General features: G+C 49.4%; 1 protein-coding gene across 2 annotated transcripts in view; it reads right to left on the bottom strand.

Moving 5' to 3' along the window:
* Positions 1 to 27,962, bottom strand: part of COLQ (collagen like tail subunit of asymmetric acetylcholinesterase) — a 65,165-nt gene that overhangs the window by 22,918 nt on the left and 14,285 nt on the right. The window contains exons 1-6 of one of the 2 annotated variants that reach the window (XM_027086585.1): positions 21,341 to 21,794; positions 9,116 to 9,228; positions 7,890 to 7,991; positions 3,180 to 3,224; positions 2,824 to 2,850; positions 1,004 to 1,075 (exon numbers count right to left, since the gene is read on the bottom strand). In XM_027086585.1, the coding sequence (XP_026942386.1) occupies positions 1,004 to 1,075; positions 2,824 to 2,850; positions 3,180 to 3,224; positions 7,890 to 7,991; positions 9,116 to 9,228; positions 21,341 to 21,416 (435 nt within the window). In that variant the 5' untranslated portion in view covers positions 21,417 to 21,794. Of the gene's footprint in view, positions 1 to 1,003; positions 1,076 to 2,823; positions 2,851 to 3,179; positions 3,225 to 7,889; positions 7,992 to 9,115; positions 9,229 to 21,340; positions 21,795 to 27,962 lie in introns of those variants that run through there. The other variant, XM_027086584.1, reaches the window with a different exon arrangement.

Raw genomic sequence — 27,962 nt, 5'->3', positions numbered from 1 at the left:
TTTTTCATAATAAATATTTGAAATCTGTTGTGTATTTTACATTTAAATCACATCTCAATTCAGGTGCTAAATTTTCATCTAAAATACTTGATCTGTATTTAGATTTCAAAAAATTTATAGTTAAAAAAGCAGATTCACATACTCAATTTACTCCAAAATACTTATATATTTTCAACTAACTGAATTGAGTACAGGTTTTTAAATGCAAACTTAAATTCATTAAAATTAAATATTCAGTTCCTCAGTGGCACTAGGCATGTTTCAAGGGTTCAGTAGCCACATGTGGCTAGTGGCTGCCATATTGGATGGCTCAGCTCTGTACAGTGGATTTTTGAAGAAATATCCTTGGGACTTTTCCTAAGAGGACTGGGAACAATTTTCTATTCTCAGAATAAATACAGCCAATAAGTGAGTCAGAGCAGACAGTGACATTCACCTGCTCACCCCTGACTTCTGCAGGTCAAAGTTCGGAGTCGTGGCCTCTGCACCCAATAGTCTATGACCAAAGTGTGTAAAAAGACATGGGTGTGGATGTATTAGCTTTTCCTAACCTGTCTGAGGACGGGGATTTCACCAGCATTTGGCAATCCCTCTGTGAATATAGGATTTCCGTTGTTCCAGCCCCCAACTCCCATGCCCTCACCCTCCACCCCCTGCATGACAGGCCAACAGCTTCCCAGGCACAAGCCCCTCTTGCGTCATCTCAGGGAACCAAAGAATTGCACACTAACTCTCAGGACAAAGGAGGACAGGGCCCCTGGGAAAGAGGTGGCAGCCCCTCGTTTCTCCTCTCACAGAAGCTGAGCTGTGGGACTGACCAAGTTCTTGCAGTCCAAGCAAAGGAGGAAGTGTTTAGGGACCTCGGGTCAGTCCTCAGGCTCTCTCCTTCCTCCCCATCTGGAGGAAGTGAGTTTCACCGACAATGTGCCAGGGGCCTGGGGAGCCGCCATCTTCTCCCCTCCAGTTCTGATGCCACTGGAGCCCTGAGAGCTGCCACACTTACCCTGGGGCCTTCAGGGCCGGGCCAGCCAACAGGCCCAGGCATGCCAGGAACACCTGGGGGGCCGGGTCTGCCCTTCAAAGACAGAGAACAAAAGTCAGGACAACTGGGTTTGTTTCCCTCCCTCTAAAAACACACATTTGTCTCTGTGGCCTAGAGGGGAGTATGGGGCCTCCAAGCATGGCCCCAGGACCCTCATCCCCACCCTCCAAAGACTGATGGCCTAGAAAGTTGGGCCACTCGGGTATGAGTTAAAGCCCTTGGTGTCACATTATGTCGACACACAAGACTTTTCTATTCAAGAAATGGAAGGTGGTAGGGAAGGGATTCTAAACTTCTTGGTTCTTCGATCGTTGTCATCTCTACCCATCCACCCAAATGTCCCCTGCATTCCCATAGGTTCTCCCCAAGGAGGCAGTGTAGGAGGGGAGAGGATTATGTTTGGAGAGCAGCAGCAGATGCTGGGGGTACTCCCTCAAGGTCTTTCCCCGCTGCTCAGCATGCCCATTTCCCAGGGGCTACCTTCCTTGCTGTACCAACACTTTCCTTCTTACAACCTGCAAGTGTGGGTTTGCCGGGGGCAATTGGAGCTGCCCAGCAATTGATGTACCTCCCCTTCCTGCAGCCAACAGCCCAGCCCCCTTACATCAAGGTAAGGCAGGACAAATTCTCTGGTGCCATTCACATTCCAGAGCTCCCCTAGGGATCAGACTGAAGTTGGATGTCATCTGATACCACCCCACGCTGGGTTTCTTTCCCTGCCCCATCTGGGTCTCCCCTCCCCTCAGGCTCCTCTGGAAAGAGCTCCCTTAATCATTAATTCACTTGCACATGGCATGGACCATCTCTATCTCTGTGTCTAGGGAATCCAACATAAGCCAAGGAGCTATGGAAGAGTAAGCCCTACAAGAGAGCATGGGAGCAGCGACTTGGGGTCTATGTTGACCTCTGCACCCACTGGCTAATTTCAGTTAGCCAAGCTGGAGATGTGGAAGGCTCAGCCCCTACCCAGACATCACAGGCACTGGCATGTGTACTAGTTCCTGCTCCTGCCTTCCTCATCCACGGCAGACATCACTAATCAATCACGGCCCTTGTTAGTCCTGAGCATGGAGACGATGGCAGAATCCTCCCAGCCCAGCACTTCAGTCGACCGCTGGGCCTTGACTGGAGTGGTCAGCTGTGCCTTAAAGGGTTGGAACTTTGCCTTACTAAGGTCTGTTTGAGGCTCTTATTGATAGCGAAAGTATTTGAATAAAACATTTAACGGGGGAAATAGTAATTTATATTTAGAACCAGAGGCATCTTTCTTGGCCAAAGTTTTGAACCTTCTTCTATATCACCAAGACCTACAATTTCAGTGCCAGCATCCATTGACTACAGCAAGCGGCAGGGGGTTGACTCCTTCCTGACACTAATGAGAACCTTAATAACATGTGTTTGGTTTACTGAGCCCCGTGACCTGAAGTAACTCCCATTTATTTCAGCTGGGCCTTAAAGCAAAGCCATTTGTTTCTGTCTGACACTTTACTCCACTTTAATCAAATTGACAGTGAGAGTCATTTGGTGCCACTGGCTGAGGCCTTGGAGGGTTTCTCTGATGGATGGCAGGATGAGGTGGTGTGAGGCTGGGGGAAATCTGGCCAGGCTTGGCAGCCTCTGGCAGAAGTCCGAATGCCAGTCACTACTGTCCTCATCGGATGGCCATCTGGGTATCAGGGCCGCGGAGGTGGGCAGCTGGTCCCCACCCCTAGGAGTGCGCACACTCATGCACACCGAGCACAGCTGCCTGCGTAATGCTGACAGAACAGCATGGACCATACCTTCCTTCCCGGTCGGCCAAGCTCCCCCTGTGGATGGAGAAGACAGGTAAGCAGAGGCTGCTTTGGAGGAAAAGTTCTGGAATCAGAGGGCTTAGCAGGGCTGATGAGCGGGCATGCCCATGCGGCTTGGTCACCTGGCGGTTCACAGCACCCCCGCCACGTCAGGGGGCCCCCCCAGATGCACCGGCGGGGTCCCACACCTTCAGCAGCCCAGTCACCCCGGAGCCCATCCTCACGCACTAAGGCAGGATTAGCACGTGCTTTGAAATCTGAGCTTGCAAACCCTCAGTGGCGCCCCCAGAAAACAGGCTGGAACTACCAAGGAGAGGTGGGGTGAAGACACAGGTGGTTCGTACCTTTTCTCCCTTTGGTCCTGTCTTGCCAGGAAGCCCAGGCGGGCCCTACACGATCAAGATAAGAAGTGAAGAAAGCATGCATGAGCCCAAGGCAGGCCGGTGGGAGGAAGCCAAGGCCGGGAGGGGCTCCTTGGGCCCTAGCTCCTCAGCAGCCTCCTTCTCTCTGCAGATTCAGGGCTCCAGACACGGCAGGAAGGACACTCCACACTCTCCAGCCCAGGCCCCTCCTCCCTAGGCCCCCTCTTCTTGCTTTCTCTAGGCTGTTTCCAGCAGCACCATTGTAATGAATGGTCACACACCTACTCTCTGTGATTTTCATTTTCTCCCTGGAATTCTTGGGTTGCCTGAAACATCCTGAGTGCTTGGTGAGAGCAGCTAAAGAGACGTGAAGATATGCTATTTGCTGACAACGAGATGCTGCACCACCTCTCACGTCTTTTCGGCTGCTCTTACCAAGTTTCCCTGGGGCCCAGACAAGACGGAAGTTAGGCTTTGCTCACAGGAGCAGCTGACACAGAAATTCCCATGGTGGATCTGTGGGTACCAGGTACAGCAAAAGTCTTCTGTTTTAAGATGTGAAGAGTGCGTTTTTGTCCCACGGCCCGGCCACGGGAGTGGGGCTGAGTCCAGCTCAGGGACTCCAGGGCCCGTCGCACTAAAGCTTGACACCCCCTATGGCAGGACGCAGCTGCCTTCAGCGTACGCGCCTATGAAATGCTCAGTTGGCCAACTGTCTTCCAAGCTCCCCAGGACAGCAGAGAGGAATCCACCAAAACCCCCAGGCCACCACTTCATCCCCAAGACCTGCAGGTGAGCACGCCTCACGCAAAGCCTGTCTGAAACAGGATTTCTATGAGGCTTGTCCAGATGACCAACAACCCCTCAGCCAGGGGTTCCTAAGCCTCTCTGCACATTAGAAACCCCTGGGGATCTTTTAAAATTCCCGAGAGACACAGGAATCCCAGGGGATTCTAATGTGCAGAAAAGTTTGGGAACCACTACCTTTGGTTTATTCCCCTGTTTTAGGGACGGGAGGAGGGAGAGTTTCAGTTCCATTCTTTTTTCTTTTCCAAGTCTCACTTTTTTCCATTTTCTTGAAATGGACGAGAACTATGTATCAGGCCGTTGTGCTCTCCCTAGCTCAGCACTTCCCAAACTTTGATATGGACTGATTTCCTCTGGAGGGTCTTGTTAAAATGCAGATTCTGGTTGAAGGATGTGGGATGGAGGAGGGGAGGGTGAGATTCTGCGTTTCCAGCAAGTTCCCGGGTGACGCCAGTGTTGCTGGTCCTCACACTGTGTCCCCAGAGTTGGCAGCACAGTCTCGGAGTGACACACGTGGGATTGCACGAGGTTGGAGGCATGCATATGGGGCTGGAGACCGAAGTCTGGGGGCAGCAGGGACCCCCTTCCCATGGGTTCGCTGTGGGTTCTGAAACCGAGCGGGGCCTGTGGCGGTCCCAGGCACGGAGGTCTTTTTTTGTCCCCTGTTTCTTTTTTTTTAACATCTTCATTGGAGTATAATTGCTTTACAATGGTGTGTTAGTTTCTGCTCTATAACAAAGTGAATCAGTTATACATATACATATATCCCCATATCTCTTCCCTCTTGCGTCTCCCTCCCACCCTCCCTACCCCACCCCTCTAGGTGGTCACAAAGCACCGAGCTGATCTCCCTGTGCTATGCGGCTGCTTCCCACTAGCTATCTATTTTACATTTGGTAGTGTATATATGTCCATGCCTCTCTCTCGCTTTGTCACAGCTTACCCTTCTCCCCTCCCTGTGTCCTTAAGTCCATTCTCTACGTCTGCGTCTTTATTCCTGTCCTGCCCCTAGGTTCTTCAGAACGTTTTTTCTTTTTTTTTTAGATTCCATATATATGTGTTAGCATACAGTATTTGTTTTTCTATTTCTGACTTACTTCACTCTGTATGACAGACTGTAGGTCCTTCCACCTCACCACAAATAACTCAATTTCGTTTCTTTTTATGGCTGAGTAATATTCCATTGTATATATGTGCCACATCTTCTTTATCCATTCATCTGTCGATGGACACTTAGGTTGCTTCTATGTCCTGGCTATTTAGAGCTGCAGTGAATATTGTGGTACATGATTCTTCTCAAATTATGGTTGTCTCAGGGTATATGCGCAGTAGTGGGATTGCTGGGTCGTATGGTAGTTCTGTTTTTAGTTTTTTAAGGAACCTCCATACTGTTCTCCATAGTGGCTATATCAATATACATTCCCACCGACAGTGCAAGAGTGTTCCCTTTTCTCCACACCCTCTCCAGCATTTATTGTTTGTAGATTTTTTGATGATGACCAATCTGACTGGTGTGAGGTGACACCTCATTGTAGTTTTGATTTGCATTTCTCTAATGATTAGTGATGTTGCGCATCCTTTCATGTGTTTGTTGGCAATCTGTATATCTTCTTTGCAGAAATGTCTGTTTAGGTTTTCTGTCCATTTTTGGAATGGGTTGTTTGTTTCTTTGATATTGAGCTGTATGAACTGCTTGTAAATTTTTGAGATTAATCCTTTGTCAGTTGCTTCATATGCAAATATTTTCTCCCATTCTGAGGGTTGTTTTTTCATCTTGTTTATGGTTTCCTTTGCTGTGCAAAAGCTTTGAAGTTTCATTAGGTCCCATTTGCTTATTTTTGGTTTTATTTCCATTTCTCTAGGAAGGGGGTCAAAAAGGATCTTGCTGTGATTTATGTCATAGTGTGTTCTGCCTATGTTTTCCTCTAAGAGCTTTATAGTGTCTGGCCTTACTGTCCCCTGTTTCTTGTAGGCAAGACTCCAGCCTCTATGACCTTCCCTGAGTTCCAAAGGGTGGATTCGAACAAAGGCCGAGCAGCCAGGAGACCACCTGAGGCAAGATTAAAGGGACCAGAGCAGCTCATCAAGGTGAGGAGATGAGGTTAAAGGAGGGCAGGCCCTGCTCACACCCTCATCTTGTCAGAGACCCCACCCTTGAACCACTGTTATAAAACTCTTCATCCAGTCCTCTGGGGTTGGGACACACAGTTCTGAGGGCATTAGCCCGCTGTGGCCCCCTTTGCCTGGCAAAGTAATAAAGCTGTCCTCTTCTACTTCACCCAAAACTCTGTCTCTGAGATTTGATTCGGCACCAGTGCAGGGAGGCTGAGCTTTCAGCATCGTTTCTCATGTGCTATCACTTGCTGTCAGCATGGACTTCAAGGCTGGGAAGATAGAAATCCCCTCAGAGCTGACCCTCGGGTGCCCACCATGCCTTTATGCAGACTCCCCAGCCCCTCTGTGGCAGCTCTGGTCCACCTGTTTTCCTCATTGCAGTCAACAAATATTGATGGGGAAGCTCTACACCCCGGGCACTGGTGTGGGCTGGGCACACAGCATGAGCAAGGTAGACAATGTCCCTGCTCGCAAGACCAGGGGTCAGTTTACTGGTTCTGTAAGAAGCCAGATAGGAGGTATCTTAGGCTTTGACTCTGATATAGCAATTCTGTCACAACTACTCAACTCTACCCGTTAGTGCAAAAGCAGCCAGAGACGATAATATTTAACTACAAAAAAAAAGCCAGATTGGACCCCTGGCCATAGTTTGCCAACCCCAGCCATAGAGCTGACATTTTATGAAAGCGAGACCAAAGGAACAAAAACTAAGAAAACCGTAACAACGTGAGTAAACTCTGCCGAGAAAGAGAATAGGTCATTGGGTGGAGAGTGACGGGGAGGGTACTGCAGGCGGAGTGGCTGAGCAGACGTGTCTGAGGAGGTGGCGGGCACACTGAGTGCTGAGGGACAAAGGAGCTGGCCATGGTGAAAATCAGAAGGCAGAGCGTGCCAAACGGCCGGAGCCACAAGCCTCAGGGCCCTAAGGCTGGAGCAAGCTTCGGGTGCTTGAGGACTCAACAGGCGCACTGTGGCTACATTGAGTGGGCAGTGGTGGTCATTTGAGCTGATGCAGGAGATAACGGGTCCCCGCGTGTGGAGCTTTGCTCCCAGGGTGAGGAGTTTGTCTGGTCTTCTTCCCATGATGGAAAGCCACAGGAGGGGTTCCCCAGGAAGGGTGACATAATTCCTCTTTCCTGTCCCCATGGCAGGCCCAGACCCCAGGCTGAGGGATGTTCCTGCTCGATGGACCCCCTCTCCCAGGCCGGCCAGAGGGGCCAGGAGTCTGTGAGACAGGGTCTCTGGAGGGTACTCTTTGTCTGCCTAGAAAATCCTTTCTCTAGCATTTTGCCTGCTTCTCACTCTTACTTGAGCTTTGGTGGGGAGAGGTCAGCTATGTGGTGCCAGTATCTGGGGGCCAAACTGAGCTCAGGGTAACAAGTTCCCTGTTACCTCCATTTTTCTGGCCTGAATGCAGGTACCTCTGGTTCCACTGGTGGGGTCACATTGTCATCAAATGTTTGTCTGGTGATAACTATAATAATAACCACACCCATTATCACCACTTTGGGGGGTGCCCAAGCGACCAAGCAGCTCACTTGGTCACCCCCCAAATCCAGTACTGCAAGGGAAGTTATTATCCCCATTGTGTGGAGGAGGTCGTCAAGGCTGGGAGGCAGAATCCCCCAGAGATGAACCAGTGTTCTGTCCATGTGGTTCCTCCAGGGCAGGAAGACAACCCCATGTCACCTGAAAAGGGGCAGCTCTGCCCAGAGGGCATCCCTGCTCTGAACAGAGGACAGCAGGGTAGGGCCTGGGGGATGCACCGACCTGGGGCCCCGGAGGCCCGGGGGAGCTGAGCGACCCTTGCACGCATGGGGGCCGTGTGGTCTCCAGTTCCAGGACGAGATTCTTCATGTCTGGGGAGAGAAGCTTCAAGGCAAAGCGACACAGGTTACAGGTCAGACTTGGGGGACAGAAGAATGGTTACCTCCTGGACACAGACCTGTTCTATAGCCCAGCCCCTGAGGCTGGCGTTTCCCTGACACCCAGTGGGCATCTCAAGAAGGCGACCTCTGGGTCCCCAGTTTCCATTCTCTCATCTGCTCTGAGACGAACCTGGTTTGAATGGATTACAGAGAGATAATGACCTCTCGGATGGAGTTAGGAAGCTCACTCAGGGGCTTTTATCCAATGTCCAGGACAGCACCATCCAAGAGAAATATAATGTGAGCCACCAATGCGAGACATCCTATATAGTTCAAAATTTCCTGGTAGCCACATAAAAAAGGTAAAAGGAAACAAGTGAAATCAATTTTAATAAGTATTTTATCTTACCCAATATATCCCAAGTATTATTACTTCAATGTATATTCAATGTAAAAAAATTACTGAGATATTTTACATTCTTATAAAATGCATCCAATGTGTATTTTACACTCAGCACATCTCAACTGGAGCTGGTCACATAGGGCCAGTGGTTACTGTACTGGAGGGTGCAGGTCTAAGAGGTTCTGGAAAGATCTGAGCATCTCAAATCCCTGAAATGCCCTGGCCAGCTATCTTCTAGGTCAGCTTCTCCGACCCTGCTCTTTCCTCACCTTTTCCTCTCTCCCCACTTCCGTTCCCTCTCACAGGACTGTTTCCTGTGTCACCTCATGGATATGGTGTAAGTTCAGTTCGGGCTGTGGAAGGGAATTTCACAAGCACTTGGGGAGAAGAAAGACAGAAGGGAAAATTCCATGTCCGAGCCACTGATAGGAGCTTTATAACCAGAAAGTTATAAATTCACCTCAATGTTTTTGAGAGGATGGAACACCTTGCCAAGTCCAATTCCCTGCTGAGAAGCATTTCCCTTCATCACTTGTTTAAGGTGGTGGGAGAACAGACACGCACCAGAAACAGGTAAATGTCCAATCTGGGCTCCGCGTGCCACGTGAGGGCAGAGAGCTAGATCCCTCCGGACAGACTCCCACTGAGCAGTGGGGGAGAAGGTGAGCTGTGTGGTGGCCCTGGGACCTGCATGTCTGCTCTCTCATGAGCCCAAAGCTACTCACCGGACTTCGGCCCCCTCTGAAGAACGGTGGTGGGAACAGAGGGGGTGGCGGGGGGGTCAGCAGGCAGCATGCTCTGTGGCCGCCACGCTTCTTCTGATCCAGGCCGGGAAGGGCTGTTCAGAGAAAACAATGCTCATTAGCGTGGGGTCAGTGCTAGGGCCTCTGGGTGTCCACCGCGCCCGGGAAGACTGCGTCTCATTTTCGAGTCTCATTTCCAGGCTGTTGGGTGTGAGCACACCTCCTGCCTATACCTGATCTAGCCCTCCCCTGCCTTCACTGGATAAATGAACAGATGGTGTGGCCACTGTGACCATCACGAGGTCCAGGGTTGCTTCTCCAGACACTGACTGGTCACTCTGTAGATGGGACGAGGAATGCCAAGTTCAAACTTACTCATAAGGTACCCCCAACAGTTGGGGAGAAGGCAGTGTCTGTTAATACCCTTGATGCTGTGCCCAGAAGGAACTGTTCTGAGCGGGGAGGCAGCAGGGCTGGGGGCAGCGCTGATCAGACCCAGAGCCAGGATTTCAAACATAAATTTGACTCCAGACTCTACACAGACATTCGACGTCACCCATGCTCACTGGAGAGCTAAGGTTTAATGTCTCCAGACACAGGTGTGAGGAGATGAAGAGAGGACCCTGGATACTTACAGCTTCCTCGTCACATGCCCGTGTTCAGTGTTAGTACATGTTCAGTGTTGAAGTGTACCTGGCAGGAAGGACACGGATCCTAAGTGTACAGCCCACTGGATTCCTGCAAAGGGGACACACCCTAGAAGCCAGCACTTGGGTGGAGACACAGAACTCCCTGGCCTCTAGAAGCCCTTTCAGCTCCTGTCCAGTCTCTGCACTGCTCCCTGTACACCACCCTGGCTGCTAGCCCTGGGGAGTCCTTGTGCCTGTATTTGAACTTTATATGAACGTGAATTCTTGTGTCCTTCTTTTGCTCTACACAGTGTCTGTGAGGGGCTTCCTGGTCATTGCTTGTCGTTTTTATGCTGCTGAATAGGGTTCCTATTCAGGCTCATGCATTGGCTGGTGGGAGTGGAAATTGCTTCAACCTCTTTGGAAAACTCTCGGCATTGTCTACTAAAGCTGAACATAGGCACATACGATAGCTCGGCAACTCACTCCTAGGCGTTTACCGATGGAAAAGTGAGTATGTGTTCACCCAACACACGTACTAGAACATTCATAGCAGTGAGATCCATGATCGCCCAAAGCTGTAATTTTCCAGCTCCCAGTTTTGGTCTCGTGATGGTACCTCCATCTCCACCCTTTCTCCAAACCTCTGATCTCACAGAACATGGGCGGGTTTCCCCCCACCCCCTGCACTCCTCTTGCCCTGAACCCAGTTTTCAGTGTTGTCTCCCAGGGGACAGTGCTAGCCTTCTCTTTCCACCCTGGGATCCAGGACTTGCCTCACACACCAGGCAACCAGCAGGTGCTCCCCAGAAGGCACCTGGTGTGGGGCGGCTTGTGTCAGCTCCAGCGCCCCAGGAATCACTGCCCTGAGCACACCCACACCCTCACACCCAGCAGAGGAGCATCCACTGGCAGGGCCAGTGGTCCTCAGCGCCCTCAGACACAATGCCCCCATTGGCAAGGAACATTTTTAAAGACACCTTTGTTATCCTAAAATGAAATTCATACATAATACAACATACCTATACAATTAAAAAATCAATATAGTGCTCTGAATATAATATAAAAGAGAACTCTCAGAAAAGTGATTTATGATATAAACAGGCATATTTTGACTATAAGTGGTCAGGCACTAGCACATCAGGAAACATGATGATGTAGTTAGATGCTTGCACCTATATGCGAAACCGCAGTGAATGCACAAGGTGCAGTAGAGGCAACACAGATGCTTCAAGTGACGTGCCCGCTGTGCAATGTGATTTTCTCAAATGATGAAAAACACTGGGTAAAATCCCAACCAAACAAAGCACAGTCATTACTCAGCAGTTGTAGTCTCAGAAAACTCAGTTTCATACTACAACCGTTCAACAAATTTGATGTCAAAGAGAATTAGTTTCTAGGATGAGATAATTATACAGGGTATGTATCATCCATGTGACATTTCAAGTCATGTGGGACATGGAACCACTCTTCATGTATGATTCTGTCCCACTCTTTGCGGGAAACCTCTCACCTCAGCCACTGTGACAACTGAAAATGAAAATTTCCAACGTGGCCCCACGAAACACTCTCTGACATAAATTGTAGCAATGTTTTCTTAGGTCAGTTTCCCAAGGCAATAGAAATAAAAGCAAAAATAAATAAATGGGACTTAATCAAACTAATAAGCTTTTGCACAGCGAAGGAAACCATAAACAAAACAAAAAGACAACCTACAGAATGGGAGAAAATATTTGCAAATGATGCAACCAACTAGGGATTAATTTCCAAAATACACAAACAATTCATACAGCTCAACAAAAGTAAACCAAACAACCCAATCAAAAAATGGGCAGAAGACCTAAATAGACATTTCTCCAAAGAAGATATACAGATTGCCAATAGGCACGTGAGAAGATGCTCAACATCACTACTTATTAGAGAAATGCAAATCAAAACTACATTTCACACCAGTCAGAATGACCATCATCAAAAAGTCTACAAATAACAAATGCTGGAGAGGGTGTGGAGAAAAGGGAACCCTCCTACACTGTTGGTGGGAATGTAAATGGGTACAGCCACTATGGAGAACAGTATGGAGGTTCCTTAAAAAGCTAAAATTAGAGCTACCATGTGATCTAGCAATCCCACTCCTGGGTATATACCTAGATAAAACTCTAATTCAAAAAGATACATGCACCCCTACGTTCATCGCAGCACTATTTACAATTGCCAAGACATGGAAGCAACGTAAATGTCCACTGATGGATGGATAAAGAAGATGTGGTACATGTATACAATGGAATACTACTTGGCTATAAAAGAGAATGAAATAATGCCATCTGCAGCAACATGGATGGACATAGAGATTATCATACTAAGTGATGTAAGTCAGAGTAAGACAAATATATCACTTACATGTGGAATCTAAAAAAATGATACAAGTGAACTTATTTACAAAACAGAAACAGACTCACAGACACAGAAAACAAATTTATGGTTACCAAAGGGGAAAGATGGGGGAGGGATAAATTAGGAGTCTGGGATTAGCAGATACAAACTACTATATATAAAGTGGATAAACAACAAGGTCCTTCTGTATAGCACAGAAACTATATTCAATATCCTGTAATAAACCATAATAGTAAAGAATCTGATATATATATGTATATATCATATATATATATGAATATATATTCATATTCATATATATATATGAATCACTTTGCTATATACCAAAAACTAACACAACTTTGTAATTCAATAAAATACTTCAATAAAAATAAAAAAATAACAAACAAACAAACAAAATGGCCCCATTAGAAACTGTTGGCTTATCCCATGTTTGGAGACTGGCTTGGTCATGAACAGTCCACAGAATCTGGTTCCCACACAAAAGCAGCATCTGCCCCAGGCCAGGTAAGTTAACAAGGAACTGAGGGAATTCAGAGAAGCAAGGAAGAGGTGATGACCAGCTGGGAGGGACATGGGAGCCTTTCTGGAGGAGGTGGCATTCCTGCTAGCTCTGGAAGATTGGGGAAGATTCAGACAGGAAGTCTTCCAGACCCAGGAACTGTCTAGGGCAGTCAGGGGCACTAGAGCTAGGCCTTGAAGGACTGGATGGGGCACGGGTGATGGAGGAGGAAGGCTCCCCAGGCAGAGGGAGGAAAAGCAGGTAGAAACAACGTTCTATTCAGGCCACTTTGACTGCCAGAAGCAGAAGTTCATTCACACCGGCTCAGGTGGGAGAAAAGGGAGGTTCATCATAAAGCTGCCAAATGTTAGGAAGAGCAGGAACTGAAACTCCTGGCACTCCTCTTCTCCCCGCTCCTCTCTCTTCCCCTCTCCTTCCCCTCCCTCCCCTCTCTCCTCTCCCGCCTCCCACCTCCTCTCTCTCCCTCTCTCCCCCTCCCCCTCCTCTTCTCCCCCTCTCCTCTCTTATGCTTCCTTCTGTGCATCTGTTCATCCTGTCTTTTTTTAATTTCCTCTTTGATCTCTTCAGTGATCCATTGGTTGTTCAGCAGCATATTGTTTAGCCTCCACATGTTTGTGTTTTTTACAGTTTTTTTCTTGTAGTAGATTTCTAATCTCATAGTGTTGTGGTCAGAAAAATGCTTGATATGATTTCAATTTTCTTAAATTTACCAAGCGTTCCTTTGTGGCCCAGCATGTGATCAATCCTGGAGAATGTTTCATGTGCACTTGAGAGGAATGTGTATTCTGTGGCTTTTGGGTAGAGGGCTCGATAAATATCAATCAGGTCCAGCTGGTCTAATGTGTCATTTAAGGCCTGTGTTTCCTTCTTGATCTTCTGTCTGGATGATCTGTCCATTGATGAAAGTGGGGTGTTAAAGTCTCCCACTATTATTGTGTTACTATTGGTTTCTCATTTTATGTCTGTTAGTATTTGCCTTATATATTGGGGTGCTCCTATATTGGGTGCATATATACTTACAATTGTTATATCTTCTTCTTGGATTGATCCCTTGATCATTATGCAGTGTCCTTCTTTGTCTCTTGTAACAGTCTTTATTTTAAAGTCTATTTTATCTGATATGAGTATTGCTATTCCAGCTTTCTTTTGATTTCCATTTGCATGGAATACCTTTTTCCATCCCCTCACTTTCAGTCTGTATGTGTCCCTAGATCTGAAGTGGGTCTCTTGTAGACAGCATATATACAGGTCTTGTTTTTGTATCCATTCAGCCAGTCTATCTATGTCTTTTGGTTGGAGCATATAATCCATTTATATTTAAGGTAATTATCGATATGTATGTTCCTAGTGCCATTTTCTTAATTGTTTTGGATTTGTTTTTGCAGGTCCTTTTCCTTCCCTTCCTCTTTTGTTCTCTTCTCTTGTGACTTGACGACTAACTTTAATGTTGTGTTTGGATTCCTTTTTGTGTGCGTATCTATTGTAGATTTTTGGTTTGCAGTTACCATGAGGTTTTGATATAGCAGTCTGTATATAAACAAGATTGTTTTAAGTTGCTGGTCTTTTAATTTCAAATGCATTTCCAGTATCCTGCACTTGTACTCTCCCTTCTCACGATTGCTGATTTTGATAGCATATTTTTGCGCAGATGATTTCCTTCTTTTACTTTATGTTTGCCTTTACTGGTGAGCTTTTCCATTTGTAATTTTCTTGTTTCTAGTCATGGCATTTTCTTTTCCGCTTAGAGAAGTTCATTTAGCATTTGGTGCAAAGCTGATCTGGTGGTGGTGAATTCTCTTAGCTTTTGCTTGTCTGTAAAGCTTTTGATTTCTCCGTCGAATCTGAATGAGAGCCTTGCTGAATAGAGAATTCTTGGTTGTAGGTCCTAGCCTTTCATCACTTTAAATATATTGTGCCCCTCCCTTCTGACCTGCAGAGCTTCTGCTGAGAAATCAGCTGATAACCTTATGGGAGTTCCCTTGTATGTTATCTGCTGCTTTTCCCTTATTGCTTTTAATATTCTTTCTTGGTCTTTAATTTTTGTCAGTTTGACTACTATGTGTCTTGGCATGTTCCTCCTTGGGTTTATCCTGCCTGGGACTCTCTGTGCTTCCTGGACTTGGGTGACTGTTTCCTGTCCCATGTTAGGGAAGTTTTCAGCTATTACTCTTCAAATATTTTCTCAGGTCTTTTCTCTCTCTCTTCTCCTTCTGGGACCCCTATAACGCAAATGTTGGTGCATTTAATGTTGTCCCAGAGGTCTCTTAGACTGTCTTCATTTCTTTTCATTCTTTCTTCCTTTATTCTGTTCTGTGGCAGTGAGTTCCACCATTCTGTCTTGCAGCTCACTTATCCGTTCTTCTGCCTCAGTTACTCTGCTATTGATTCCTCTTAGTGTATTTTTCATTTCAGTTATTGTATTGTTCATCTCTGTTTGTTTGTTCTTTAGTTCTTCTAGGTCTTTGTTAAACATTGCTTGCATCTTCTCAGTCTGTGCCTCCATTTTTTTCTGAGATCTTGGATCATCTTCACTACCGTTACTCTGAATTCTTTTTCTGGCAGATTGCCTGTCTCCATTTACTTATTTGTTCTTCTGGGGCTTTATCTTCTTCCTTCATCTGGGACATATTCCTCTGCTGTTTCATTCTGTCTGACTTTTTGTGATTATGGTTTCTGCTCTGCAGGCTCACGGATTGTAGTTCTTCTTGCTTCTGCTGTCTGCCCGCTGGTGGACAAGGCTATCCAAGAGGCTTGTGCAGGCTTCCTGATGCGAGGGGCTGGCTCCTGCCCACTAGTGGGTGGAGCTGGGTCTTGTCCCTCTGGTGGGCAGGGCTGTGCTCAGGAAGACTTTAAGCAGCCTGTCTGCTGATGGGTGGGGCTGTGTTCTCACCCTGTTGGTTGTCTGGCCTGAGGCGTCCCAGCACCCCACCTATAGGCTGTTGGGTGGGGCTAGGTCTTGGGGAGGAAGTGGCAGCCTCCAGGAGGGTTCACGCCAATGAGTACATGCCAGAGCTGCTGCTTCCAGTGTCTTTGTCCCCACAGTGAGCCACAGCTGCCCACCCGCCTCCACAGGAGACCCTCCAATACTAGCAGGTAGGTCTGTCCCAGTCTCTTATGAGGTCACTGCTTTTTCCCCTGGGTCCTGGTGGACACGTGACCTTGTGTGCCCTCCAAGAGTGGAGTTTCCGTTTCCCCCAGTCCTGTGGAACTCCTGCAATCAAATCCCATTAGCCTTCAGAGCCAGATTCTCTGGGGGCTCCTCCTCCCATTGCCAGACCCCCAGGCAGGGAAGCCGGACGTGGGGCTCAGAACTTTCACTGCTGTGGGAGAACCACTGTGGTATAATTGTTTTCCAGTTTGTGGGTCGCCCACCCAGTGGGTATGGGATTTGATTTTATTGTGATTGCACCCCTCCTACCATTTTGTTGTGGCTTCTTCTTTGTCTTTGGATGTAGGGTACCTTTTTTGGTAGGTTCCAGCAGTTTTTTTCAATGGTTGTTCAGTTGTGATTTCAGTGTTTTTGTAAGAAGGGGTGAGCTCACGTCCTTCTACTCTGCCATCTTGCTGGCCATAACTAAGAAGTCCTCAGGCAGATGGCTTCTGGCAGGGCTGTACCTGGAATTCCATGGCATCAGCAGGAATCGTCTCTCCCGACCTCTCGGCTCTGCTTACTGGTGTCATCCTCACTCAGGTGACTCTGCCTTTATTTTATGAGAGCAAGATGGGCACTAACTGCCACAGGCTGACCCACCCTGTCTTTTTTTGCATCTTTACTCCCCCATCACTGCATGATGGCTGACCCGGTCTCACCTCAAATGGTTTACCTCCAGCATCTGTTTTGCCTGGAACATCCCTTTGTGGCTCTTGTTTCAAATATCCATGACGGGGACTCTGATGGCCCTACACATTTTTTTCCAGTCAAGTGACAGGTCCCTGGGGTGGCTGTGCAGACCCACCCAGGACCAGGCCCAATCTTCAGCATCATCTCAGTGTGTTGCCAGCTCCACTGAGGCTATGGGAGAAGGTTCTCTGGAAGGGAGCAAGGGCAGGCAGACCCTCTAAATAGGTTAAATAGAGCACAGAAGCAAGAAGTTTTAAGGTGTAGGTCTAATGGGAGAGGAGGTTCTGGAAAGAAGAGCTGGAAAGTTAGTTTGGGGCTAAATCGTGCAGTTTTGGATCCCCCACCAAAGGGTTTGGGCTTTATTCAAAGTGTAGTAGGGGGGCTTCCCTGGTTGCACGGTGGTTAAGAATCCGCCTGCCGATGCAGGGGACACGGGTTCAAGCCCTGGTCCGGGAAGATTCCACATGCTGTGGAGCAGCTAAGCCCGTGAGCCACAACTACTGAGCCTGTGCTCTAGAGCCTGTGCTCCACAACAAGAGAAACCACCACAATGAGAAGCCCCCACACCACAACGAAGAGTAGCCCCTGCTCGCTGCAACTAAAGAAAGCCCACGCACAGCAACGAAGACCTAACGCAACCAAAAATAAATAAATAGATAAGAGGGTTAACATAAATTTTTAAAAAAATGTAGTAGGGAGCCACAGAAGGTGCTGACTGAAGGAGTAATAGGATCAACACGGTGCTGGGAAAGACAGTGTAGAGGCAAGGTGGGCAAGGAGAGCTCAGAGAATGGCAGGCAGCAAGCAGGCTGCAGGCTGGGTGTGGAGATATCCTATCAGGGCCTGCGGTGGTATGGAAGCAGTGAGGGCCGGAAGGAAGGGGCCACACAAACATCCTGGGGAGAAAGAGACTGGGGATCAGTGCACTGCAGGGGTGAAAGAGGAGGAAGGATCAGGGTGATTTTGATGTTGCAGGGCACCTGGGGCAACAGTGGTCCGAGTCTAAGATAGAATAGTCAGAGAAGGCACTGGTTTGGAGGAAAGCTTCCAGCTTTAGTGTGAGACATTTGTTCATCTGTGTTTGTGCTTTGCCAGGCACTGGACTAGGCCTTGTGGGGGCAGAGCGGTGCCTCAATGTGCCCCTGCCTGTAGGCAGCTGCCGCGCCCTCTGCTCAGGGCCCACTCTGCCCTCCAACACCCAGCCCCATCCTGGAGACTCTTACTCTACAGCAAGAACTGTCAGGTTCACCCTCCACCAAGCTTTCCTTGATTCCCAGGCCAAGACGGAGGGATCCTGCTATGCTTTCTCCAGGTTTACCCCATGTTAGCTCTTATCCATGGGCTGTTTCCTTGTGCTCTCTGTGAGGATGGGCATCAGTTTTGATCCATAGGGTCTAGCACAGCACCTGGCATACACTGGATATTCCGAAAATGTTTGCTGAATTAATTTTTAAAATTTACTACACGCCAGGCACCATTTAAATGCTTCACACATATAAATTCACCTAATCCTCAGAGAAACCCTGAGAGTTAAGTACTATTATTACCATGATCATCATCCCCATTTTACAGATCTGGTAGCTGAGGCAAAGAGGTGAAGCAACTTGCCCAAGGTCATACAACTAGTAAGCGACAGAGCCAGGATTTGAACTCTGGTTCCAGAGTCCTTCCTGTTGATCTGGACACTATGACTGCATGTGTGTGGAAATAAAGATTGGGAGCTAAGAAGAAGGCCAGGGGTGTTCCTGGAACAACCACCTGAGATAGAAAGTGCCTCATTGCCATGAGGGAGGACGCACACTAGGGGACCCATCGGCATCTCGGTAAGAGGCCGTGAGAAAGGATTTATTCTAGGAGTTGGGCTTTTGCTATGTGATGCTGGCGGAAGCTTATGGGGAAGCCAAGTCTGGCCTTGCTCTGAACTGGCTGCTGTCAGGACATGAGGGTTAGTCTATGACTTCATCTTTTTTTTTTAAAATAAATTTATTTATTTATTTGTTTGTTTGGCTGTGTTGGGTCTTCGTTGCTGCACATGGGCTTTCTCTAGTTGCGGCAAGCAGGGGCTACTCTTTGTTGCAGTACGCGGGCTTCTCATTGCTCTGGCTTCTCGTTGCAGAGCACAGGCTCTGGGTGCGCGGGTTTCAGTAGTTGCAGCACTCGGGCTCAGTAGTTGTGGCTCGCGGGCTTAGTTGCTCTGCGGCATGTGGGATCTTCCCGGACCAGGGCTTGAACCCGTGTCCCCTGCATTGGCAGGCAGATTCTTAACCACTGGACCACCAGGGAAGTCCTGTGGCTACATCTTAATTCTCATCCAGAAGAAGAGGAGACAGGAGCTGTGGGCATAAAGCAGCAGCACGGTTACCCACGTGAGCAACGACAGAGGGCCCGCTGGCTGCGGGATAGTGTTGTTGTGTCCGTGTCTGGCATGGTGACAGAGTAGCCTTGTTTTTATCTTGATCCATCACGGTCACAGAGTGGCCCCGTTGGCTGTCATTCTGTGAGGTTGTTTGTGTCCAAGAAGAGGAGCCGCGGCCGAGCCGGAGGGCAGGCAGCCAGGTCGCTGTGTTGTTACAAGACTTGACGTCAGCAGCAATGGCACTCCTCTCCCTGTTTCTCTCCTAGAGTGTAAGCTGCTGCGGCTGGCCTGGGGCAGGCGGGCAGCTCTCCAGAGCCCTTCCCCGGCCCCAGCTGCAGCCTCTCCTCCGCCTCTGTTGGGCCTCAGCAAGGGTCGAGCTGTGGTTCTCCGCACGGCCTCTCCCAGCCAGGGGCACCTGGGGGGCGGCAGGTTCGCGAGCCGAAGGCGCACTGCTCATCGCTCCTGTTTCCAGACCATATAGGGCCCCAGTGCTTCCTGCAGTCTGCACCCTCTGCAGCCTCCACTGATGAAAGACCCTGGCCCCTTAGAGCCGTCCCTCCTTCACTCCCTCCTGGAGGCTGGAGCTCCCTTAGGGAAGACACACTACCAGCTGCTCCTGCCAAGGCTACTGCACTGTCCACCTTTCCCCCTCCCTCTGTCCCCTCCCCCTCCCCCCACTTCATCTTCAGCAGGTGAGGACCATCTATTTCTGCCTGCCCCCCAGCTCCCTGGAGAGGTTTGTTTTTAGCGCCGTCTAGTTTATTTCCAGCTCATTCCAGCTCAGAATATTTCCATCAGGTGGACGTGTTTGGGAACAGCTTCCCCTCGCCTCTTCCTCCCAATCACTAAAACAGGCCTTCACATGTCTATTTTGGTGTCATCTGAGTGGCCTCCAGGTCTCTCCGGACTAGGCTGCCTCCATGGAATCGTGTCTGAGCTCGGGTCCAGCCTGGAAAGCCCCAGAGGCTCTGTTGTAATGGAAACAATCCTGTGTGTGTGTGTACACGGCGCCTGCAGAAACCTGGGTGCCCCAAGTGGCTCAGCCCCAGGCAGCTGCCTTGGAAATGCCAACCCCCGTGGAGTTTCGGGACTGCCCCCCGTGACTTACAGACACCAAAGCCATTTTGTGCGTGGCCACTGCAGGGCCACATCACAGGTAGAAACAATGCTGAGTGTAATGCAGGCTTTCGGCAAACATTTGGGGTTTTTTTCTTTTTGCTGTTGTTGATGCTGTTTTTGCCCTTTGGACAAACTATGCACTTGAGTCTGGTGCATATCCTTGGAAAGTGATTCACTCCAACCTACTCTTGGAAACATAGGGACTTGGATCAAAATGTGAGTCCAGGTGCAAGTGACCATGGGACCCGGCGCGACTCCCTTCTTCAACCTGAGGCTCCCCACCTGCACCACAAGGAATTTGGCCCGAACCACCTCCAAAGTCCTTTTTTTTATACATATGACCCCAGGATCACCACTGTGTCCAGCTGGGTCTCTCACTCACCAGACCAGCCCATCAGTAGGGCACTAGAGACAGCCTTTTCTGTTTCTGCCCCCTTTTTTTGCATCAAGCAGCAACCCCTCAAATCAAGCAAATGTTTCATTAGAAGGCAGCAAAGGAAAGACGTGACACACACATCCTGCCTTTGCAGGTTGGGAAAATTACAGGTGCAGCCATGCACTAACTGCTCCACAGCTGCTAGGGCTCATTACTTCTGCCCCCTCCGCTCTGGGCCTCCCCTGCCTGTTGGAACTTGCGCTCGCAAGAGCCAAGGAGAGGAGAGGTGAGGGCACACGCTCGTGGCATCACTAAGGGTTCTGACCGTGAGTCAGATGGCTCAGCTACAACCAAGTTCTCACCCTGACCAGCGGCAGTTTGCCTGGTTTTCCCCCATTCACAGATTCCAGAGAAGGCTGCACCTTACAACTTTCTTCACACCAACCCCACTCATACCACATACACCTTGAGAAAAATATTCTGATCCTAGAGCTTGAAGGTATTTGAACATCTCTGAAAAACCACGTTAGGAGTTTGCTGTCTTGCGATTTGACTGAGCAGGCCTGGGAGGCAGGAGAGGACACAACCTACAGAGAAAACATTTGCCCCTGAGATGACAGTGAGCTGCATGACCCAGCCTGGAGCTGCCAGCCAGCCTGGAGAGAGATGGAGAGTGTCTTGGCCACCCAGTGCCAGGGTGGCACCGGACCACAGAATCCCATGCTACTTCAAAGCCAAGGGAGCAGCAGCTGCCAGCCTGCCACTCAAGGTCACAAGAGAGGCACACACACACACACACACACATGCGTGCCAAGATCCCCATCAACTCCAATGTCAAGCCCCTTTACGTTGCAATTCCAACACCAGCGGAGGAGTTTAAAATTTAAAGGCTGCTGAAACCTCCAGAACAAGTTTGCTTTCCAAGAGTCTTTTTTCCAAAACAACAAACACACACACACTCACACAACTCACCCAAGCAGCAAGCTGAGTAACAGAGCAGTCCTGAAATGGTGAGCAGATGAGCGAGGCTGAGGGATGGCCCCGTCATCGCGGGCAAGGCCCCGGCGGACTGGCCAGGGGACACCCGCTGGAGGCTGGCGGAGATTTGTCACGCCCCCAGCGCTCCCAGCGCCTGGCCTGCTGGGCATTTGGGGTGGGAGTTGGACAATCCCTGCTTTGGTGTCGCTTCTGCCCCGGATGCCAGGGGTCCGGAGGCCAGTCCTGAGCTCCCGGGAGCAGGAACGGGAGGCAGAGCTCTGGCCTCTCAGGAGGATGCACTGGGGGTGGCTTGGGAGAGGAAGAGTTCCCCAGGGAGAGCCCAGGGGAGGAGGTGGGGCTGGAGCCCAGGATACTGATGCCCCTGCAGCAGAGGGGAAACGTAGGGTAACCCGTGAAACAGGCTGCTTTGCACTCTGGCAAGCCCCACAGGGCCATCCTCACTGTCACCCCAGCCGCCGTGGGTGTGGGGTGGGGGGGAGTCTGCCTGCCTCCGCTCCAGGGAAGGTCACCACATCTATGCCAGTGCTGGCAACAAAGCTAAACTTAATTTAAAAAATATATATATATATATATTTCCAAAGGGCCCATGAGGCAAACTTTTTAAATGAAGCTTCCCTGTAAAATGATTAAGTGACATATACCAAATACACGTGGAAATCTGACACTTTATAGGCACCCAAGACACAGGCATGCGCACAAACATACAGAATATTCTAGATCATAAAAGCAGTAAGCACTGCTGTTTTAACCAGCTTAGTAAGGACCATGAGCTATAGCAGGAGTTGGCAAACTTTTTCTGGAAATGGCCGGATAGTGTTTTAGGCTCTACGGGCCTCATGGCCTCTGCTGCAATGCAACTCTGCCATGGTGCATGAAAGCAGCATAGACAACACAGGAAGGAATGCGTGTGGCTGTGTTGCAATGAAACTTTATTTACAAAAATAGGAGGCAAGCTGGATTTGGCTCCCAGGCTGTAGTTTGCCGACCACTGAGCTACAACCTTCAAAAGAAAGGATACTTCTTGTATTCATTCACTCATCTGCTGTTTCATTCATTCAGAAATACACAGTGAGTGAGTGCCAAATGCCCGCAAGACACAATGACTAGACACAGTCCCTGCCCTCGGAACGTCTCAGTCAGTGTTGTGGAAAGAGTACAAGCCCTAGAGTCAGGCAAACTTGGGCTGCAGCCCTGCTTTTGCCACTTACTGGCTATCTGAACTTGAGGAACTTACTCACTCTCTCAGAGTCTCGGCTTACTTACCTGTCGAGTGGGTATGGCGAAACTCACCTAGCTCATTCGTTGTAAGGATTAGAGCAAGGCTTTTGGAGTTCCTAGCACAGAATAGGGGCTCTTTTATCAACATTTTCATAGATAACTTGTACGAAGTGGAAAAATAAAAGCGGCTAACGTGGCACTGGGGTGTCTGGAGGGATTTACAAGAAGTGATGGGTACCAGTTGGGGCAGGGGATACAAGTGAGAAATCAGGGAAAGCTTCCTGGAAGAGGTGGCATTTGAGCTGTGCTTTGAAAGTTGAGAAGATCTGCTGGGGAACTTCCCTGGTGGTCCAGTGGGTAAGACTCCACACTCCCAGTGCAGAGGGCCTGGGTTCAAGCCCTGCTTGGGGAACTAGATACCACATGCATGCCACAACTAAATGCTGCAACTAAGAGTTCACATGCCTCAACTCAGAAGTCCTCATGCTGTGGCTGAAAGATCCCGCATGCCACAACTAAGACCCAGTGCAGCCTAAATAAATAAATAAATATTAAAACGTATATATATATCTGCTGGTACCGTGATGAGAGGAATGAGGGAGGAGAGGGTTAGGCTCTGTTCCTTCTCTGGAGCATCTCCCTCTGTTCACAGAAACATCAGGGAAGACAGCACAGAGGGCATGGAGTCCTGAAACCCAGCCCAGGGCAGAAAGGTCTTCTGCGTCACATTTACCCAGATCCTCTGGTGCCAGGGCCTGTTCCTGCAGCTCTTCAATTTTTCAAGCCTCATTTCAAAAACCCTTAGAGATGGAAGTTTTGCCATTTTAAGCACCTGAAGCATTTATTTTTTTACCATTCCACTTCAAACTTCTCCTCAAAAGGTTTACACAAGTAAACCACTCAGCTGTACTTTGTTTCATGATTGTCAGAACGAAGGGGCTGACTAGAGGATCACTGACGTCCTGTCCAGCCCTGCAGGTGTCCGCGTCTCTACTCCCAACCTAATGTCTCAGGCTCACCAATGTCTCTTTCTGTCTCCCTCCTTCTGCAACTCTCTTTCCTGCCTCGATCCCATTCTCTCTCTGTCTCGCTGTCTCTAACTTGGTCTCATTCTCTGTCTCCGTCTCTCCAGGCACTAGCAGTTGAATTTCCTTAAGTCAAATGCCTGGAGGTGTGCTCACTGCCTAACTGCCCCTCGGCCAAGCGTGCCAGCTTGAGATCAGGAGTCCTGGCCTCCAGTGCTGTGTGGCCAGTAACTTGCGGCGTGACCTTGGAGAACTCACATCTGTGCTGGGGGTTGGTTTTCCCAAATGTAAATGGGAGCTTTGGACCAGATGCGCTCTAAGCCCATTCCAGCCCCTGCTTCTCCCAGGGGAGATGGTTCCTGAGACTCTCCTCTCTTCTCCCCTGGAGAGCAGTCCTTGCCCTCGACGCAGCCTCTTGTTGGCCCAAGCACTAGCTCACCCAGCAGAGCTGCCTGCAAAATCTAATTCATAGTAAAAGTTTCCGGGGCCTTCCTGCAGCTGTCAGCAGGTGTCATCTTCACAGTATTTTGTCTTAATCGCAGCTCTGGGATTCATCACCCAGGCCAGAAGACCTTTCTGGAATACTGCCTCCCAGGCACCAGGCCAGCACCCCTGTCCCCACTGCTGCCACATGCAGGCCTGTTTCCTGATGAGCCTCCCAAAGTGGAGTCTGCTTTGCATCTTCCCCAGGCCATGTCTCCCACCCCTGCTGCCCAGAGAGGCTGTGTGGCCTGGCTAACTCGGCACCCTTCCCAAGGACTCAGACTCCCCAGAAGTAGGCTGGAGGACCTGGGGTCTGTCTTCTCACTGCCAGACACGCTCTCCTTGACCAAACTTTGGTCAGGCTCTGAACCAGGCCCCCACCTTGGGCTTCCTTGCTGAGTCCAGTTTTAGGAAGAAGCCTGCTAAATCGGTTTAGAGAGAATTGCCACCCTTGAGATCCGTTCACCCTTGATATCTGATCAAATTCCTCATCTCCCCCACCCCTGATACCTTATCACGTGGCCTGCCTTCAGCGAGAATCCTGTTAAGTGGCTTTAGCAAGATCCCCCTACCCTTGAGGTCTCTTGGTAATTTTCCATCTACCAACCCCTCGATCTGCTCCTTGACTACAAATCCCCACTTGTTCCTGTTCAATTCAGAATTGAGCGCAATCTCTCTCCCCTCTTGAGAGAGTCTTGCCACCCACGGCAATAGTCTCCATTTTCATATCATCTGCTAACGCCAACGATTGGTGCAGATTTCCTGGAACACTGTGTTGAGAAGGACCCTGAGGAAAGAGAGTCACGACTTATTGGTATTGCCTCCCAGAGATGGAAGGAAGGAGTGGCATCTGCGCTGCTTACTTGCTGGGCCTCGTTTAGCAAAATCCATGAAACGATGACAACACCGGACTCAGCACATCCCACGCATTATTGCACTGAATCCTCAGAGTATGATTACCCTCGATTTACAGAGGAGAAACCTGTAAATTTAAGATTGGTCCAGGCCGCATGGCTAGGACTGGGGTCAGAGTTCAACAGGACTCTCGTGCAGCCCTGGGAGAAGGTGGCCTCCTGGTGGCCGCTTCCCCAGCCCCAGGGGATGGCTCCCCATCAGACTGCCCTCCCCACTCCTGCTGCTTTCCCTGCTCTTGCGGGCCAGGCGGCTGCCCTCCGACCTGGCCCTTCCCTGGTGGCTGGCTCTCTCTACTCTTAACCCCCAGCTGCTGACTTTACATCCCAGGACCTCCTCGGAGTTGGGGCTGTGAGGAGAAGGCTTGGACTCCCCCAGAATGTGTGCTCCCCGCCACCCCATAGGCCAGAGCTATCCCTGAGAAGCGGTGGCACTGCCCAGCTCCCGCACAGTGAGGGTAGCTGGGGCGTGTGGCCACATGACTCTTCCCACCGATGGTTCTGCCTGGATGCAGAAGACTCCAGCCCTGGGTGATGCTGGAGCCAGGACAGAAAGGGCCTGCATCTCTGGATGCCAGTGAGGAGGCCGGCCACCCCCAACCAGGGCCACTGGACTCTTGGGCGAGCAGAAAATGAATTTTGACTAGACAAAGTCACGGACATGTTGGCGTTTGTTTGTCACAGCAGGTGGCATTACCCCAACAGGGGGTGAAGCGCCAGCCACAGGAACATTCGTGAGCATTCGGTACCCTTCCCTGGTCCCCACAGCCACTGCACACGGTGATATCAGTACCATCAGCCTCGTCTCCAGACGACGGTCAAGATCTAAGGATGCGCCTGAGGTCGCACACAGCTGGTAGATAGTTGGCCAGATGTCTTGAATTGAAGACATCAGCTGAATCCAGATGTCTGACCCTGGAGACTACTGGAGGTGAGCAGCACAAAGTGGTGACCTTGCCCCACACCCTCACCAGCCGGCAAGAATGAGCAGGGAACCTCAGACAAACGCAGGTGTGTCCCAGCCAGCTGGGCTTGGAGGCACTTCCAACACCCAGTGCCATGTCTTTCTAACCAAACTTCATGATCACTCATCTTCAGGTCCTAGTTTCCTGGTTGGTAAACGCAATCCGACCTCCCTGACTATCCTGGCCGCAGAGAGGGTTCAGTCATGTGTGCATTTACTTTCTCTGTTGAATAGGTTACTCTTCAAGGTGGGCAAGGGATCTGCAACTCATTTTGAAATTCATCGAATAAAATAAGGTGGATAAACAGATAGAAGATAGAGTAAACATAGCAAAATGATAACGACTGCAGAATCTATGTGCTGGGTGTATTTGTTTGCTAGGGCTGCCAAAGTAAAGTACCTGGGCGGCTGAAATAACAGAAATACATTTTTCACAGTCTGGGAAGCTAGACGTCCAAGACGAAGGTATCATAAGGTTTGGTTTCTTCCAAGGCTTCTCTCCTTGGCTTGCAGATGGCTACCTTCTCCCTGTGTCCTCACATGGCCTTTGCTCTTTTTAAGCATCCCCGGTGTCTCTTTGTGTGTCCAGATCTCCTCTTCTTATAAGGACACCAGTCAGATTGGACCAGAGCCACTGCTATGACCTCACTTAACCTTAGTCACCTCTCTAAAGGCCTATCTCCAAATACAGTCACATGCTGAGGTAATGGGGGTTGGGACTCCAATATATGCATTTTGGGGGAGGTGGGAGATGCAAGGCAGCCCATAACAGTAGGCATACTGGTGTTCCCTGGACAATTCTTTCCACTTTTTTTTTGAATGTTTGGGATTTTCCCTAATAAAAAAGAATAAACTTTAAAAAATTTAAGTAGGCAACAGAGAACCAGAAGTTACCTCCACAGGGTTAGGATTGGGGGTGGGCCATCCAACACCCTTGCTAGCAAATATCTGGGCGCTCTGGAGCTGCACACAGAACCAGGACACCAGTGTCGCCTGGAGGAGCCTGTAGCCATTAATCAGGAGACCTTGAGCAAGTAACCAAATCCTCAGGAAAGACATGAGGTGGACATCCCCTTCTGCACCCCACCCCTCCAATAAGGCTGCCCAAGCCACAAGGATGAAGGAAAATCACCTCACACTGGCCATTAATTTGTAGTAAGTCATGTATCAGAAGTGACTGCTTTGTGCGTAGATCTAAGGAGACAAACCCATCTCTCCTTCCTCCCACAAGAGAATTTTTTGGATGTTATCTAAAGGAAGGCATCTGCTTTTCTGAGTTCAAGTTCTAATTTGACCAAATGGCATGTGGTAAATGGAGAGGAAGAAGGAGGCAATGTTATTAGGAGCTGAGGGAACATCAAGAAACCTCCTCAGGGCTGGCTGTGCCTTGGCTCTGAATTTGATTATGGCGGCCAGGATAAATCAGCGAGTCCTATTAACTCTTCTGCTTTGGCTTGACGGGGGGAGGCCAAGTTTCTAGAGTTATTCGGGAGATCTGGCCACAGGTCAGAGATGAAACCCTCCAGCTGCATTGAGCCCAAAGGGTGGGCTGTTTCAAACATGTGCTGACAACCGGGGCTGAGTGGAAATACCCTGTATTTCCACCAGCTATGTTCCCACACTTTCATTTATCCATGGTGACATTTTAGCTCTACGGACACTTGTGATTCGAAACCATGTGGCTCACTTAGCCCTTTCCCCAGAGCCTCCATCCCTGCCCCATCACCTCCAGTAATTGTTATCCGAGGGTCCACAGCAGGTGGGGAAGAGGGAAGCAGGGTCCCTGGGTGCCCGTGGCTGCCCACTGGCACAGTGAACACTTCTACCCATTGGTCTCATGAGTCACTGAAATCCCTGGATTCCAGAAAATGGAGGACCTTGGGTTGACCCCCTTGAACTCAACTGAGCAATAGAGCTTACTGACTGAACAAGTTGGCAAACGGAACCTTATAAACACTGCTATAATTATGTGATTCTACCATTCTGGAAAGTCT

The sequence above is a fragment of the Aethalodelphis obliquidens genome, unplaced genomic scaffold, assembly GCF_003676395.1.
Source record: "Aethalodelphis obliquidens isolate GAN/ISIS:26980383/991018 unplaced genomic scaffold, ASM367639v1 scaffold56, whole genome shotgun sequence".
NCBI lineage: Eukaryota > Metazoa > Chordata > Mammalia > Artiodactyla > Delphinidae > Aethalodelphis > Aethalodelphis obliquidens.
This window is presented reverse-complemented; position numbering and strand designations above follow the sequence as displayed.